This window comes from Zingiber officinale, chromosome 10A (assembly GCF_018446385.1).
Source record: "Zingiber officinale cultivar Zhangliang chromosome 10A, Zo_v1.1, whole genome shotgun sequence".
Lineage (NCBI taxonomy): Eukaryota > Viridiplantae > Streptophyta > Magnoliopsida > Zingiberales > Zingiberaceae > Zingiber > Zingiber officinale.
Window position 1 is genome coordinate 29,336,091 of NC_056004.1, and position 18,580 is coordinate 29,354,670.

General features: G+C 40.2%; 1 protein-coding gene and 1 pseudogene across 1 annotated transcript; one reads left to right on the forward strand and one right to left on the reverse strand.

Annotated features, from left to right (window-relative positions):
- Window positions 1-4,538: 4,538 nt before the first annotated feature.
- Window positions 4,539-6,552, reverse strand: LOC122027329 (WRKY transcription factor 6-like). Its single transcript, XM_042586274.1, has 6 exons — window positions 6,115-6,552; window positions 5,934-6,041; window positions 5,699-5,851; window positions 5,462-5,626; window positions 5,271-5,384; window positions 4,539-5,171 (listed from the first exon to the last, which is right to left on the reverse strand). Exons 1-6 carry the CDS (start codon window positions 6,259-6,261, stop codon window positions 4,665-4,667), a joined length of 1,194 nt encoding a protein of 397 aa, XP_042442208.1. The 5' UTR covers window positions 6,262-6,552; the 3' UTR covers window positions 4,539-4,664.
- Window positions 6,553-8,360: 1,808 nt separating this feature from the next.
- Window positions 8,361-16,510, forward strand: LOC122026564 (annotated as a pseudogene).
- The last annotated feature ends 2,070 nt before the right edge of the window (window positions 16,511-18,580 follow it).

Consider the following 18,580-nt stretch of genomic DNA (forward strand, 5'->3'; position numbering starts at 1 on the left):
TATAAGGGAGCAGAATCCGTAGCAATAGAAGCAGAGCACCGCGGGTGAAGGGAGCAGAGCTTGTAGACGTAAAAAGCACACAAAACAGGTGGAGAATACAGAGTATATAGTAATAATAGAGTGAAGTGTCTATATCAGTAAAAGAATGCAGAACCCCATGGTGAAAGGTGCAGAGCCTATAGTAGTAAGAGGATGCAGACCCTCATGGTGAAGGGTGCAGAGCCTGTAGCAGTAAGAGGATGCAGACCCTCATGGTGAAGGGTGCAGAGCCTGTAGTACACCTGATCGGGGAGCTGGGCCCCTGGTCCCTGATTGAAGAGTAAGGCCCCTAGCCTGTAATCAAAGAGCGAGACCCCTAGATCCTGATCGAGAAGTCGTACTACGAGTCAATGATCGGGGAGTTGTGTCCCTAGTGTAAGAGCGGGGAGCTGTGTCCCTAGTGTATGAGTGGGGAGTTGGGCCCCTAGTGTCCGATCAAAAATTGAAGGTCCTAGTCTTTGATCAAGTACTAGGATCTTACTCTATTATCAGGAAGCTATAGTAGCTCCTATAACCATAAAAAGGGAGCAGAGTTGGTAACGTACCTGATAGGGGAGTCGTGTCAACCGGCTAAGGGTTTCTCTCGGTCCCTTGACTCCCGAATACCAGTGGAGTCAGGGAAAAATATAATGGAAAAACTAACCTGTCGACCAACTGAAGCTCCACTCGATCTCTCGACTCTCGAATACCGGTGGAGTGAGGGTAAAAGGTAATATGTTCATCGGGATCCTCCGGAATTGTGATAATTGCATAGAACCTCCCGATGTCATCCATCTTCACGTTCCAGAACAGGTGAAGAAGATTCCCACAGATGGCGCCAAATTTAATCCCGTCCGGAAGCTGAGTCAGACGGACCACCGGGTGAGGTGGATGAAATGTTGACCGAGTCGTGACGTCCCAGAGGAGGGGTGTGCTGATATGACTTCTGTGTTGACCAAGTCTTCAAAAGTCCTTTGGTCAACGCTACCTGCAGCCAGCGACCGGGTCCCTCCCGGTCCCTGGTACCCCGAGGCTCGAGGCGGATCCAACGAATATATGAGTAACAGACTAATAATGAAATAATAAAATAAACAAGGGGCGAATACCGAAAACATACCCTTGCCCAGGGGGCGCCCTCAGATGGGACGCTGCTCGAGTTGTCGTGACCTAAAAAAGCAGGCGAACGGGAGTCGGATGTGGAGCTGGGTCTGGCGGCACGGAGCTGAATGCGGCCTGGATCCGGAAGATAATATGCGGACTGGGAATCGAGATCGGCACATAGTCTGGGAAGCGAGATCGGCACGCAGGCCGGGACACTAGATCGGCACACAAGACAGGAAGCGAGATCGGCATGCAGACCGGAACACGAGATCGGCACGTAGGCCAGAAAGCGAGATCGGCACGCAGACCGAAATAATACACTATCGGCGCACAAGTCGGGACACGACACACAAATCAGATCAATGCAAAGGTCAGGACATAACACACACAAATTGGCACGAAGGCCAGAGCACAACGAAAAGGGAACGCCACCAGCTCAGCCACCATAGGGCCTACGTCCATGGTAGCTGAACCGGTGCTTGGGAACAACGGTAGGAGAGGAGGTTCCGGGGAAGCCGGTAGCGCAGGTGTGGGTTTCGGCTGTCCATGTAATGGGAGGAGGTGCCTCCTTGGCTGGTTTCGGCGAGAGGAGAAGGAGGAGAGGAGCAGTTTTAAGGCCGTTCGGTGGTCACCGAAAATAGCTATGCTGACAACAAATACTGTGGCTGGGTCTGCAAGGTGGCTCGAGACAGTAGCCGATGGGGGTCAGTGTGATGGAGGTGACGATGGAGACGCTGTTGAGCCTGTGCGAGGGAGGAGGAGATGAAGAAGAGGTGGGGGAGCTGGTGTGCGGGAGGGGGAGATATGCGGCTTGACTAGTCCTGTGGAGGCGACGGCGAAACAAAACACGAACCCCCAAACATCCCCCTTCTTTTCCGTTCGCGGCGACGATGGGAGGAGGAGAGGGAGAGGAACAATGGCCAGCATTGGCAAGAAGAGGAGCGCGAGAGGGAGATGCTGTGGTCGGCGTAGCGAGGAGAAGGAGGAAGAGGAGAGGCAATCGTCACCGGTGTCGTTCGAGGGTGGCGGTGAGAGAGGGAGAGGAAGAGTTGGAGGCCGGCGTCAGCGCTGGCAAGGAATCGGAGAGGGAGGAGGAAAGCTGCCTTTTCTAGTTCCTCTATTGGTCGCGGAAGCTCTACACGAACCAAGCCCCCCCCCCCCCCCTATTTCCTCCTATACCTCTCAACCCATATACGTATCACATGCTTTAGTGACTAACTATAATGTGTCTAGGGTGTTTGTGAATGAAGCTCAGTCAACATTCTTTATTAGCTAGTTCTAGAGCATATGGAAATCAAAGAAGATGATCTATAAATTATTGTCGCCTCATTATGTGAGTTTTATGGACATGAAGTATGACTGCTTAGTTTAAGCTCATTATGTGTGTTTTATGGACATGAAGTATGACTGCTTAGTTTAAGCTCTGATCGCTTCGTTGATGATTTGTTATAGTAAAAACTTGAAGCAAGGTTAATGCCTCCGTCACTGCTTAATTTAAGCTCTGATCGCTTCGTTGATGATTTGTTACAGTAAAAACTTGAAGCAAGGCTAATGCCTCCGTCATGCATTAAGGCTGTTGTCTGGAAGATGGCTGCTCCGTATCCCTAAATCTAAGTCCCAAGTTCGAGTGGCAAGTCAAGTCAGAAAAGGAAACCATTGAGTGGGCAGTAGTCTTCTTCTATAGCATGCCTCAGCCGACCCTCCCTCCGATCTTACCTGATGGTTGTCCTCCTTTCTCTCGATCTTGTGGATGTCGATCGCCCCAAGATTTCAGTCGCCCTCTCGATCCCGACAACAACGACTTGCAGTTTGTGAAAGAATCTCTCCCTATATATTTATTCACTTCATTAATATATATCCAACAATTTAAACAAATGAACTTGACATGAGATTTTTAACATGGGACTAAAGTCTTATTTACATTGAAATCTCCTTCTTCCTTTCCACCTCTTTTCCATTCACATTTCTAACGCTATGTGCATCAATAGATTTAAATTCAACTCAAATGGTGAAACAGATTAAATGTACCCAATCATCCAAGATGTTTTAGATTAGTGTCATTTGATTGGATTATCCAAGAGATTCAATAGCCAATGATAAACCTAAAAGAGTGTAACCAAAGGGCATAGCCAAAACACAGGATGTCAATTAGTTATTATAAGGGCTATATGAATGAGCTAGAATATTATAAAATCATACCAAACTCAACAATTTTACAAACTCCACAAACCTTAACTATTCGTCCAATCGATTGTCGACTATTACTCGACAATAGAACTCTCTAAAGAGTAGACAAGTGGAAATTAATTATCGATAAGGCGAATGAGTTATCAATTTTTTACCAAATGATAATTAAAATAATCAATAATTTTTAAGTTTCCTCTTGAACAATGAAAATGATCTGTATCCTAATCAATAGGCCCATGCTCATGTGAAGGGTTTTCCACGCCAAGCGGAAAGACACATTAAAAGGAAAAAAAAGAACTACTGATCTTTTTTTTTTTATTATCAATGTAAGTATTTACTTAGCCATTCAAGCTCATCCCTTCTGAACCCAAAGTCGACCCCACTTAATGATTTGTTGTCGAGCCCTCCTCAAGATCTTACGCCGCACACCCAGATTTATTCTGGGCAGCCCGAATTTATCGCAGACTCTCAATCGTGACCGTTGGACGTCCAAATAGGACCGTTGGACGTCCAAATAGGACGGCATGAACAGAAGTGCAATGCATTAGCTTTGCTGACTCTTTGCTTTTTGTTGGTAGGCTGGAACAGAAGTGTCAACTTTGCTTTTCTGTGCAATTTATAGGATTTGTAAATCGCTTCTCTCTTCCAACAGAGTTGCTGTTGAATAGACGGCTTTCTCTATTTCCTTTATATCCATTACTTGCAACTTTCCATGCTTCGCAGTTTTCTGTTTGATAGCAGTGAGCTTGTGTGGAACAGAGGTTTATCCCGTAGGGGTGGCTGGAACTGATCCGTAAGTACCACTGAATTTTGTTTTACAGGGAGACATGAACATATTTTGTAGGTAAAACTAATTAAACATATAATTTTAGATGATGTTTTTATTAAATGCAATTTAAAAAATTCGACATATATTAGTATATATAGTTTATTTTATCATAATATAATTTTGTAGGTAAATTATTGTTATCATAATAAATTACTTTTTGGTAAGACTAATTAATAGTAATCGATCATTTGATAATGGTAATTAAATGGATGTAGCCGTCGCACGTGCCTCGCGTGCTTGCGCGTACCGTCGCAATCTCTGACCTCCGGTCGACTCTGTGACGCGTCGACTATTGGAAGCGTTCAGCATCGCGTATGAAATGAAATTTCATTAATCTACCAACCACTTTCTCATTTACATGATAAACCTTTTTAATTTCACATCGAGCGAGACACGAAATCACTTTGATTTAAGTTCACTCCATAAAATATATAAGAGATCAATAATCTACATCTATCAGACAATCTGCTTTAAAATTTCTTGTTTTTTTCACAAAATAAATCACTAACCTCGCAGACAATTCAAATAATTAATCCACATGTTTGTCGGCGATCCCCTCGCCGCCGCCGTCGCCGTCGCCGCCACTGGCTCCTCTGCTCGCGGTTTGAAGATGATTCCCGCCGATGATTGACGATACGGCGGCGGCCAGCGCTTCGGTGAAACCGGGGTCGGCCGTTATCGCGGCCGTCGCTGCGTCCACCATGTCCGCCATCCCTGAAAATTTAGCCCCGTAGTAGTATTGTGCCGACGGCGGCATGGCGAAACCGCCGAACTGGAGTGCGCTCGCGCTCCGGGTGAGGTCGAGCATCACGGTGGGGAACGGTGCCGACGCCGAGATGGTGGCCATGCTCAACGAATTATACGGAAGACCCAGTTCGGCCGGCGCCGGCGACGACGAGATCGATCCCGAGAGGAGCATGGACCCCGCCGCCGAGGTGGTCGAGGCCATCGCCATGGCGGCCGGCGGCAGAGGGTGGCTGTGCGTCCCCTCGTACGTCGTGGTCAAGATCGAACGGTCCTCCGCGCACCTCTGCACCTGCTCATCGACCAAGAACACAATCAATCCCACCCAAATTATGACAAACTTATTCAATTCATCAAAATTAAAAATCTAAATTAATATTCCGGAAATTACTTGTTTGCGGACAGGACAACCGGCGGCCATGGTGCATCTGTAATAAGCTCGAGGGCATGGATTTCCTTTCGCTAGTTTCTGTCCATACTTTCTCCATTGACATCCATCAATGATCTAATCCGTAATATATATATAACATCAAATTAAACTAGCATAATATATAGATTAATTCACTATTAATTGTGACTTACCATGGGGGCTTCGGAGCGAGCTCGAAGCGAGACACGGACTTTCCTCGTGAACCCCTCGTCGGCGGCGACTTCATCAACGTCTAGTTTTTCTCCGAGAGATCCGCGATCGATGAGCGGCCTAATCGGTCCTCTTCCTCCGCCTAACTCATGCTTCTTAGGCTCCACCTTTTCATCAAGACAAGAATTTAGCGTTCGTTCGATCGATCGAGAATCTGAAGAGTTTTACAAAAAATTTACAGTTTGTGGGCCGTCAGATCTATTGTTCTGCTGCATCAGTGAGATGAACTGAGCATGCAAAGTGTTGTAGTGGGCGACGACTTGACTAAGCATCTGCTTCAGCCTCTCGTTCTCCTCCCTGACGTGCACCAGCTCCGCTTCCGTTGCATCCTTCTGAATCGAATCAATATAGCCAACAATAAATTACTTAATCTCTGTGCACACACACATGTATATACAAATCAAGCAAAATTACCACGCTCCTGCTTTCTTTGCGGTTCTGATCAGCCGGCGACGGCAGCCCGTCGTCGACCGTCGAGTGGTCGCTGCCGGCGTTGACCGCCGGAAGAAGGTTCAATCCGGTCTATACATAATAGCATGATTATTTGTCGTATGCATGAATCGGATTAATATGTAGAGTATATACGAACGATTACATCGACGATTGTGAAATGGTGCTCCGGCTTCTTGACGCAAGAACTCGGCAACAGAGCGAGCTCCATCCCGCGCCGGCGATCTTCGGAGAAGAAGTCCATCTCGTTGACGGCTAGCCGGTCGTCGGCGGTTCCGTCGCCTTTATCCATGTGAATCGCAAAATAAATAAAAAAAAAGAAAGTAACATTGGTCCGAATTAAGCAGAGCTAGCGTTTAATTTGAGAGAAGAAGAACACGACGGAGAAGGAGAAGTCATGAGGGGAATGACGTAAGATGGTGCGTCAGCGAGCGAGCAAGACCGCGGGATGACTTGGATGAGGAGAAGAAATCGGGAGAGAGCGAAGACACCGCCTCCCATTGGACCGGCACCGGCCGAGCCGTGGCCGTGCGAATTGAAGAAACGGTCAACCAAGTTGACTTATCCCGCCATTTTCCATTCCTTCCCTTCAGAGCTACTAATCACGATATTTTCCTTTAAAAAGAAATTAAAAGTTATAGGCTTATAGCGAGGATTTACACAATAACTGCATGCGTGTGGCCGTTCTATTGGACCACCTCAAATTTAGTTTCGTCAATAAACTAAATCTTACTTGTGATTGGACGCTTCCCCAAGTTAACACATCGCCTGCTAGAATTATATTTATTATCATCTATTCAATGATAACGACAAACAAGTCAATTTCTTTGAATGCGAAATGTAATGGATGATGTACAGGATGAGACAGTGAGCCAAGGAAATGGAGAACAAATTAATTAAGTCTAAGTAATGTGAATGTGTAGGTCGAGTCGCCATGTGGTCATGTTGACGTTAAGAGAGCTTCTTTATCTATCACACAAGAGGACAAAGAAGACTCATGTATAAACCGGTTTATTTATTTGAAATTTAAAGATGTAGGATTGCTAGGGCTAAAGACAACACAAAGTAAAATTAATGCCAAATAGTAGAGGATTTGGCACTTTAATCGAGTTTCAAATAAATAATAGTGAATCATAAAAAAGGTGGCTCGTATTGTGAGATAGTTTTAAGAAATTTTAATCCGGGAAGCAATGCACCGATTCCTTTTTCTCATCTACCAACAAGGTGAGTTTGAAAATGTAAAAGCAATTTCTTTCAAATTAATGATTAGTCAAATCTACATTAATTTTGGAATGATCAATTGATATTTATCGATAACTTATCATTTTAATTCATATACTATGGATATAAGTTGGAGTTTTAAAAATTAATTTTAGTCACGTTTAACAAATCATATAAGATCATCTCATCAGTCATATAATTAACTTTCATATCAAATCATCAAATGGGAGGGTCAGATGTCTTCGAGACATATTTTTCAACAAAGAAAGTGTTCCAAGAAGTCATCAATGGACATGACATGAGCTATCATGTGTCGTGCCTAACAGCATTATTGTCCTTATAATTTACATTAAAAAAATAAACACTCTAAGATTATAAAATTTAAAAATTATAATGCTTTAATAAAAAAATTTAAAAATAAATTTATAATTAAATTTATAAAACAATCATGAGCTTTGTTTATAAATGCAGTGATTGACACTTCTAACTCACCAGATTTGGCAAGAGGATCAAATTAAATTATAGAGAATAACACTCACATAAACAATGATAAACCCTTATTAAGATGGTAAATGGAAGGACTGATTAGTCTTCTTTTCACATTGTACTTTATCGACTATCTTGAATAAGAATTTGTCGTAATATATAGTAAAGCTGAAATCGTGTGAGGTAAATATCACGAGTGAAAATAAAACTACATATAATACATTTAATATAATTCGTTTTTTTTAAGTAACAAGAATTTAGTGTGAATGTGAAGTACTTTAGAAGACGAAATCAGTTTCACACATCAGCGTCAAACATTTAAACTCTATCCCACTTGCTGCAATTATTTTCTTGTCTTTCACCCCCAAAAGACAGAAATGAAGCTGTCAAAATTTCCACTTGACAAGTTTACGATTGACTTTCACTCTTCATTCAGAAGTTTAAATGATTTTTTTATTTATTTAAGAAATTTCAATATCCCGAGTGGTGTGAGGATTAAATCGATTTTAGACGGAATGAAAAAAATTACTTTGAGATAAATTTGGATAAAATGTTCCAGCAATTTGTAAAGTTGTTCATCATTAATCGGGCTGAGAGATCGGCCCGCAGGGCTGTTGGGGCACGGCCGTGTCATGACTCGATAGCCGCAATGGAGCCCAATTCCAATATTGAGCTCAGAACATTGTCGCGACTTAGTCGTCCTCCGTCCGTTGCGCATTTTCGCGACCCAATGCAGTGTTGGTTTCTCTCTCGGAGAAACCCTCGCCGTCGTTCTCGAGATCCCGAACCTTTCCTGACGCTCGTTCTCGTGGTCAATTTCTCACAAAATATCTACCGAGGCGTCTCGAGCTCCAACCCTCGAGCTCCAGAACCACAGTCGCTCAAACGTTTTCGAGCTCCACAGCCATCACAGGTTCTTTGATCAACCGCTCAGACGCACTAATTTCAGAGCCCGTGCTTTTTTAGTTGTTGTTGTTCCGTGGTCTTTTGATGGAGTACTCTTCAGTTACATGATTCTTCAATTAAGTTTTCCACTTTTATCATGAATTCTTCAATTATTTTTTAACGACGAGTTGTATGCTCACATAATCTCAGAAATCCCTTTCTCGGACTTATTTTTATTTTTCAAGAAGGATATGGAAGCAACGGAGACAAGTTTCAGGATGTTGTGATGTTGGTTTGTATCCAGTGACAATTTCATAGGATTGGTGCTCAAGAAAAATTTGAACTTTGGGATCTTGTTTTACACAAATGATTTTTGCATTGTAAAAGATTACAATTCATATATGGAAAACTCAATAGCCCCAGTAAATAAGAATATGGAACTACAATCTTTCAATATGTTAGCCAAGATTTGTTTAGATGATGTTTTTATATGAACTGCTAGCTGCAGTTTTGGAAGCCAGTTCAATTTGATACTGAAAATCAATCATTAATCGATAAGGCAGCTAAAGGCAGCTAAGACTATCCGTATATTCTGAATTACAGAAACTGTAAAGATTATGTATTCCAAACGTTATTTTTATTTTAACTGGCTTTCTTCTGTTTACCATTCCACTTAACTATTCTATGTGTTTCCATTAGACATTATTGGTGTGGACAAGTGAAAACACCTTAAATGATAGCTGGCTTGATGCAAAACACTCTAATTGAAACACTACTGTAGTGTTTTAATTAAGTTAGTCTCTCTGCTAAGAAATAATCAAATAATTAGCCACTAATTGCTTGAATGGTTACCATCTGGCATGTAATGTTGGCAGAGCATAAGGAGAGGATAAGAACATGACTTTTATCAGGGAAAATTTTTAATGCTTGTGTATACCTTTCAAATTTCAACACTGATCTTTTACTTTATTCTAATCTTAGGTTTGGCTAAGTGGTGGATAGGGTTGGCAGGATACTGGATCTACTACTAATTTAGACAGTAATTATACCAAATTTTGCAGAAGGAAATTATTCATTTCAGTGAAGCATGATTTCAGTAGCATGGTGGTTGCAGTGTTTTCGTACCAATGGTTTGATCTATGCTGGATTAGGAATATTGAACCATATAGACATCATAATTTGAGTAAACAAAACTATTATACAGAGAGTACACTAGTTTGCACCAGTGACCAAAATAATGTCATTTCATTTGTTTGTTTTTTTAATCAAATTTCCTCACCGAATTCCTCACCATGTTCCTTCACTAGAAAATTTTGAATATATAATATTGTGATTCTTTTATTCTTTTTTCTAATGTATTTGTACTACAATATTGTTTTCTACATTGCCAACATATTATAATTCTTATTTTGTGTTTTCTTATTTTACGCTTCCTTTAAATTTTTACACCTTTATCACAAGAGATGATGAGAGAGGCATAAACAAGTTATAGGATGGTGGTTTAGTAATTCTCTCCTGCCTCTCTCTCCAATTAGACATAGCCTAAGTGAAGAAAATTGTCCTTGTTTTCATATTCATACTTGATTTTGATGAGTGTTGCTGGATTTTATTTTATTTATTTATTTATTTTTATTTTTGCATGTACCCTTGCTTGGCTTGGATTGCTTTAAGGTCAGTGTTTCAACATTTTGGATTTGGGAGTGGCATATGGAAAATCCTCACTCTTTATTTCTAGTAATGCTTGTCCTTTGAACCAGAGCCAGATAGCTCAAGGCAAGTTTTGGGTTAGTATACCTTAGATTCTTGGGGATATGTCGGAAGCAATGCAATGGGAGATTATACGTATTCACAATGAGCCAGATAGCTCCCTTGAAGTGCCTACTGGTATGTATGTTCTTTCATCGTGTATATGAACATGGGAGTTATTCCTTCATTGATTTTGTTTCAAATCTTTGGCCTATTTTTATTCTTCCAGTTGAGGTTTTAGCTTTGAACATTGAGCCAAAGCTTGCAAATAGTATTGTGAGGTCAGCATTCTGTTTTTAGTCATTGTCACTGGAATTATTATGTTGTTGCTCATTTGATGGTTCCTATCTTTCTCCCTCATTGATTAGGGAATTGAATCAAGTGTGTCCACATGATAATCTTCGTCATGTGAAACGGGTGCAAAGAAGAACTTCCCAAGGTTATTCTCTTTCTTTTTTTGTTATTTGGTTTCATGTTCTGGCTAAGAAGTTTTATTTTGTGAACAATTATTGTGTCCTATTGGTAGAAAGATGATGAGCACATATTGATCATATTGGAAATATTTTTCAGTAAATGCGATGGTTTCATATGATCTCTTTGCTATTTGTTGATATTTCAATACATTAGTGTGGTGGGTGCTGATTTTGTATTAAATTTATCTTGATTAGAATGCCTGATACTATTCTTAACTAGATGCCTATAAGACAACCTTTTGTCCAACTATTGAGAACTATGGTTCATTCATATTTCTATAAATTTTTTTCAGTTCACTAGGAAATTGTTCTGTCTAGTTCCCAGTAAGTTCCATTGATTTCTAATCTAAATTTTACTATTAGAATGCATATTTTACGCTTTTAGTTAATTGGTTTTCCAGTTGTGTCCTGAGCTGATACTACTTGGAAATGTTTACTACTGCAATTAATTTACTTTTTCATAATGAGTGCGTTTTCTAAAAATGGTTAAAGTGACTTAGTGATTCCAATATGTAACATAGACTTGACCTTTCTTGCAGGAAAAGTTGAGCTATCTGTCATTTCGTGCTTGGCCGATGAACATGAAAAAGATACAGAAGCAGTTCCAATAGGTATTCAACCTTTTATCAAAGCCTATAATTTATTTCCCATTAGAACAAAAGTGAGTGGCTGTTCTAGCTATTTTTCTCTTTTTTATTATTTGCCTTGGTGCCTTTATTCGTTTAAAATTGGAATTGATTGTTGTTTTATTTAATTTCAAGTTATGGTTTTGTACTTTGATCCTCTCAGGACACATTGGATATTGGGCCATTTCGGACCTTTATTTTAAATTTTTTATAGAGTAGGTAGTATAAAATGACGTGAAGCTATTTGTTCCAACTATTTGGGTATTGACTTTTCCTGCTATTGGTTCTATGTAAAGGCATACGTTGGTAAGACTTAGGTGTTATAGACCTCTCTTAACTATGTGAAGTAGAGCTTGCTTTCTCTTTTACATCTTCAATTTTAATAAATTCAACTTGGTTAACTATTTACCTAAGATTTATAACTATATATAGTCAAAGGTTTCTGAGATTTTTTTTTCAAATATAGCTTAAACCTTGATTGTTTCATAATTATATATATTTAAATTCTCTTATTTTAGTTATAGTTGCACACTTATTGGCACATTATTTTTTGTCTTAGTAGACCTGACGTGTGACACTTTTTCCCTTGGACAGTTGATGAGTAGTATTCACACCAGGCTAGCATAAGTTTACAAATCCAGAGTTTATGAAGGCAGCAACTTAAGAGTCAGGAAATGAATCTGTATTAAGAGTACAGGAGAAGTTATTGCGTTTTTGCTGATTTTACATTTGCCATTTTAGCTGTTGGCAGTGGAAATTTTTTGCAAGTCAAGTCCATAGGCATTACTAATTATCCAGTTAGCAAATAGCCATGGGCCCATGATTGAAATAATAGGGCAAATTAATGTAGACTGTAGAGTAATTAACCCTTTAATCTACTAGGCATCTTTGTATATTTTCATAGTTTTAACTTTCTTCCTCTTTTTATCATCAATTGGAGCTACACTTATTTGCTTGGAAACAGTAGCATTTCTATGTCTGGTAATGAATACTTTTAGTTCTTTCTAACCTCTAAATATGCACTATCATATGAAGCTCACAAATGCTATTTTTTTTTTCTACTTTTCTCTTATGGCAAATATATATTTGTACGTTTTTTTCCCAACCTCTTAACATTGAAACTGTCACAAATTCCATGTTCTGTAATGAAGCACAATTAAAGTGGAATCTTTTGTTTCTCCATGTTTTAGGGCTTCATTTAGTAGATAACTTTGATGCACGAATGACTTATGATAATCATAGTGGACCAAACAACTCAATTTTTTGTTCTTTGTTTTTGTTGCAAAACTATTTCCAGGTTGCAAAGTATGCTGCTAGGTCAAAAGAAGAATGGGAGGAGCAATGCAAGATTCGGCCCACATCATTCATCCATCAACCAAGTCTGAGTTTTTCTTTCTTTTTCCTCTTTTTGATTATATCTATTGATAATGTTTTATAGTTGTTTACCTGATTTATCATTTGCCATTGCCCTGGTTTAGTTCACATGAGTTACTAGCAAGTTTCTCCACCTAAAAATTTCTTGGTTAGCTATCATTCTTAGCATTGGCCAAACTTATATTTTGCTTATTTTAATATTTATATTGCTCTCAAGCAATGACTTTCTCACTTTTTAATTCTACATAAGCATGATGAAAATTTAGTAGCTACTTTCTATTTGCATAAGGTTTTGGATTCAACCAAATAGCTTGAATGCCTTCTGATTTTGAATATGAATTCTCTTACTTTTGGAGGAGGGTTTTTAAGTTTTTAGTCTGTTATTTATTATGAGTTGACCCATATTTTGTTGGGTCTTTCTTCACATCTGTATAACTTCAAATGGCTAAGCTTGATAATTTCATAAACTAAGAAATAAATGAATGACTCCATGATGCCCTGTTGGATTGATTCTTTTTGCTTTTATAAAGAATACATTTTCTTAACATGGTTTTTCTTGTTACCTTGTTCTTCTTGTGATATATAATTATTATCAACCATAGGTAACTTGGGCTAGACGGAGGAAACTTGTCTTCCATAAATTAATTAGACCTTAATATATAAATGTCATGGTTCCTTAACCTTATCTTCTTTCCTTTCATTGTTTTGTGATTTAAAATCAGTATCAAGCAATTATACCAAATCCTATTCCCCTTAACACTTACATGCATCCAGAATTTAAAGTTAAAAGGTCGAGATGTCACCCTCCGCTCCCACCCGCGATTATCTAACCCCATGCGAAAAGGAACCCCTTTTGGATGGCAATTCACAACATAAAATACCGTTCATATTCTTAGTAACATGTGTCAACTCAAAGCAAACTGATACCATATTACACAATTTCCATATATACATCCCCCAATTTAAGGAAGCCAAGTTTGATTTTATTACTTTCTAATCCTATTGGAGTAAAAGGTGATATTGCTCACCCTAAGCGGCCTAGTATCGTCGGCCCCACGACAAGATACACAAGGGGCATTTTACTCTAGCGCAGCGGCCTTTTGTATGAGGAAGGTCAAGAACCCAACGAGACATTTTGCACTTTTCTAATCCTAGATTAGAAACTAAGTGGATAATTTCTCGTCAGGCGATCCTTAGATCGGGAAACAAAAGTTGGACCACCCTAGCCTAAACGAATAACAGATAGTAGGTCTGAAATTAATAATCATTCAACTGCACAACTAAGGAAAATGCTCACTAGGTCCTTATCCAAAATTGAATGTAATCACTGGAGAGGAAGGAAGTCAGGCTTTGTTGCCGTGATGGAGGGGAAGGGAGCTACCACTCGCTGGTGGCTTAGATCATCATGGTGCACAGTAGAGGAATCACAACACCTGACAGTTGAGTGTTAGCATCAGCTTGTGCGAAGGACAGTGACACTAATGTCCTGTGCATGTGAGGGTTGGGCGACAAAAACATTAGATTTGTGCAGCGTGTGCAAGGCTTGCAGCAACGACCAGGTAGAGTTTCACATGCATGTGTGAAGGCCAATTAGCAGTGGTGCTGTGCAAACGTGTGTAAGAGCCACTGCAACGCTTTAACGTTTGAACACGTTAATGGTTTTTTTTATTATTTTTTTTTGAAAGCTGTAGACATTAACGCGTTCAGAACTTTGAACGCGTTAATGCTACAGTGCAATAAAAAGATGTCCATGTCAGCATTAACGATGTCCATGTCAGCATTAACGTTCTAAGTTTAACAGCGTTGCGGTTACTCTAAGGTGTTAGCAGCAGCAGTTGGGTAGTGCTCCTTACATGTGTGCGAAGGTGACAAGTGCAGTAGCAACTCCACATGTGACAAGCGGGGATTGGAGCCACAAATCGCATGGAGATGGAATTGAGGGTGGATAGTGACTGTGAAAGAGAGAAGAGGGGCTAAGTGGAGAAATGAGAAGAGGAGAGGAGTTTATATTATCCTATGAAAATCATCTTTTCCCAAAAATCAAGCAAACACAACTAAAACAGCCATGCCTAAGTATAAATTTGGTTGAGTCCTAGACTGTTTGATATGGATCCAAATTGAACCTGGTTTGAACTCATCTGATCATAACCTCCATATCTTAATTAAACCTCAAATGGTCCCTGGAAATCCAATAGGTTGATTTTGTTCATCTTAATTTGTCATGTAAAATTCAAAACAAATTATGAGCAAATTAAATAGAATTAAAAAATTTAATATTTAATACACGTCTTCTTTAACATGGTTAGCTTGTATTTAGTAGAGTAATAGCTATCCTCATCAACACTTAGCTGTGCGTGTTCTACATTGCAGGTTCTAAATGCTGCTGTCATTGTTGATCCAGTGAGTAGGAAAGTCATTGCAAGTGCTAACGATCAAGCGCATCCTTTGCTCACAACATCAGAACCTAGTGCAAGATATGGCTGCATTGATAGATGTGGAGCAACCACCGTGCCCCACGAATCCCATCCGTATACTGCAGGAAGCAATCAAAACACCACAGTTCAAAAATTCTCACTTTGTACATGCAGTGATATATTTGCTGGAGTTTCTTGTTTAAATCCTTGGGAATGGACAGCTCAAGAACTAGGCAAGCAGAATGCCTTGGTAAAGAGTGAGAATAAATTTACCTGGCATCCTCTGAGGCATGCTGCTCTTGTTGCCATAGAGAATGCTGCAGAAAGAGATAGGAAGCTATTCCCTAATTCAGAAGTATTGAAGTCAAAATCTGAAGCATTGGATGTTCTGTTGCATACTGCTGATAAGTGTCCATCAAAACGTCAGAAGATTGAGGTTTCATTACTAAGTTTACTGTTTGGTTCTATAAAAGTTGAACCTTTGAAAGTGTGCTCTATCCACTTAGACGTGACAAATACTAATTTATTTGTTCAGGAACAGATTATTGACAAGGAAGTTTCAGACAACTTGAAACCTACTGAAATAATGCGACCTTACCACTGGCTTTGACATATACCTAGTCTGGGAGCCATGCCCAATGTAAGGCTATCTTTGATGTACTCATTCCAATCGATCTAAACTTATACGTCAAGTAGATACAAAATAGAGGCCAATTTATCCATCTTGTATGGTTTCTAGTACCCTTTTCTGATATCAGTACCTTTGCATGTTTCAAGGTGTGCCATGGCGCTCGTGCACCAAAGGATACGACGAATATTCTATGCACTGCCCAATCCAAATATTGGTGCTTTGGGCAGTGTTTACAAACTGCAAGCAGAGAAAAGTTTGAATCATCATTATTCAGTCTTTAGAATTTCAGTACCTGAGCAAGACCTTGAAGAGCTGATACTAAACACATCAGATAATACTTCACAATGATGAAAGCCAATAGACAATTAAGTATCTTAACACATTGTTGTGTGGTTATTTCATTTCTTGTGCCAGTGTCAAGCAGCCACTAGTTCCGCTTCTTGACGTTAAGATTCGCAACATTTGGAGTTTCCTTTGCTTAGAAGCATGATTTGCTGAGGTTTTCGTGGGAAGCCAGTACATTAGCAGTCCTGCGCTGCAGTGTTTGCGTCTACATTAAGTCACTTTAAAAATGATCTCATTCCTGTATTTTTCGAGTTGTCTTAGTTATTAAAAAACTAACTGTTAGATTGCATTGAGCCTCAGTATATAATTTAAAATAGTTGATGAAATTTGTTTATTGGAAGGCCGAAAGCGATCTCATATACAAATTTCTAAGCGTATAGTACATTTAAACAATTCTATGCTTGTTTAGTTTGATGCTTAAGTTTGGCAACAACAGTGCTAAGTTAGAAAATGATTTGAATATTGACAAAATTTCAAAATATGGGTAATGTCTCAGCTGGTATAGTGGAATTAATGGATAACGCAATTTTTTCTGATATGACGTGGAACGCAACTAACAAAGTTATAATTTGAAATTGACATCACAGAATTTAAATATATAGATGGTGAATGATCTGTTTATAAATAAATAAATTTTATTTTATTTAAAAACATTAAATTTATTTGATTAAATTTAATGAATTTCCCATTTTATTTGTTTTATAAAATTAATTTTTAAAAAATATATGATTATTCCCTAAAATCCGTTTTTAAATTCTCCCTTAAAAAAAAGAAAAAAAAAAAGAAAAAGGTGATTCCGCATAAAATGATGACAATCCGCAAAATTCCAAAAGCTACGAAATTGATAATTTTTAACGGATGATACATTATCAGAATATGACTAATTTTAATGTTGAAAATCGACTTTATGCTTGCCTTATCATGTGAAGGATTCGACTGATCCATGATTCTGTCCGAAAAGTGAGGTAACGAATATTAGAGATATGGTGCTTCTGCTAACCACATATAGATTTCGCTTGGACCTGTAATCATAACTATGTCAGTGCCGAGCCAAGGAAGGGGGTCCCCTGTATTGACTCTCCGACGCTCAAGTAAGTCACCGACGATGTAGAAGCAGCGGAGCAAGAAAGCAAGAGAATAGTAGCAGCAACAGTAATCGTGCCTACCTTCGTTGAAGCTTGGACCCCCCCCCCCCTTTTATAGAGCTCCTGTAGCACGCGTGCATGCTTTCCAAAGCGTCAATGCTTCTCAAAGCTTTCCCTGAAAAGACGCGTCAATAAAGTGTCTCTGACACAATACCTTAACGAGCCGAGCATATCTCTGAAGTGGCAGTGGAAGCTTCTGTCGTACGATCTTCTTCCTGACCATGCCGCTGACCATGTCGTTTGTCGGCGGCACTAGCTCCCAAAAGGATCTCACCAAGTAATGTTCTATGCCTTTTACTGGACCGAGCGGGATGGCCGCTTGGCTCGAGCCTCTGTTGTCTGTTTGGTTAATGAATTCATCACTGGCCGAGCGGGATAGCCGCTCGGCAGTTGCTCCCACTGTTTGGTTGATGAGTGTATACATTGTCCGAGCGGGATAGCCACTCGGCTGTAAGGTTGTTGTCCGTATACGGTCTGCTCGGTCTTAACTCTACTCTACTGAATTATGGATATCGATGTACGGCCGAGTGGGGCAGTCGCTCGACATGCTTTCGCATGCACTTGGCGCTTTTCCTTTATTGAGCGTCGGATGTTCAGCTGGTTGCCGAGCCTATAAAGTTGTCGGCTCAGGCCCATACTATCCCGGTCGGGCGACCCACTCGCCCGATTAGCCGATGATGACTGGGTGTTGATCACCTTGACTTTGACCTCCACCCGTGGCGCTGACTATCCGTAAGGTAGGATCCCTCCTTATCACCGCATCACATGTCTCCCCCTCAAGTCTAGTCGAAGGAGGCTGCAAGTCCGACTGACTGGACAACTATTTATGAAGTCTTTATCCTGATCAGCTATGGGCTTCCATGGGATTTCGATCGAGACGTCGCGAACTGGCGACTCGTCATGTGACCGATAACTTGTTGGTCAACTGTTGGAAATGGTCGACCGACCGTAGGTCTGACCCCTTAGGACGATCGACACGATAAGCTTTTATACTTGGAAACATTTCTTTTGACCCCTTTGGGAACGCGATCGACACTTACGTCACTAAGATATCTGGGAAGTTGTGCAAATCTCTTTACATTAAGGCTGAGCGTCTTTCCCATGCCTGTTAATGGCGCTCATTAAATGCCGACCCATGGAAATGTGGCACGTGTTGCATCCGCTGCCACCACACGCCTGACGTGACAGACATTGATGCGGTTCAAATTCAACGGCCAGATTTGTGTCTTGGTTTTCATGACCTAGATCTGACGGCTTCGGTCGGC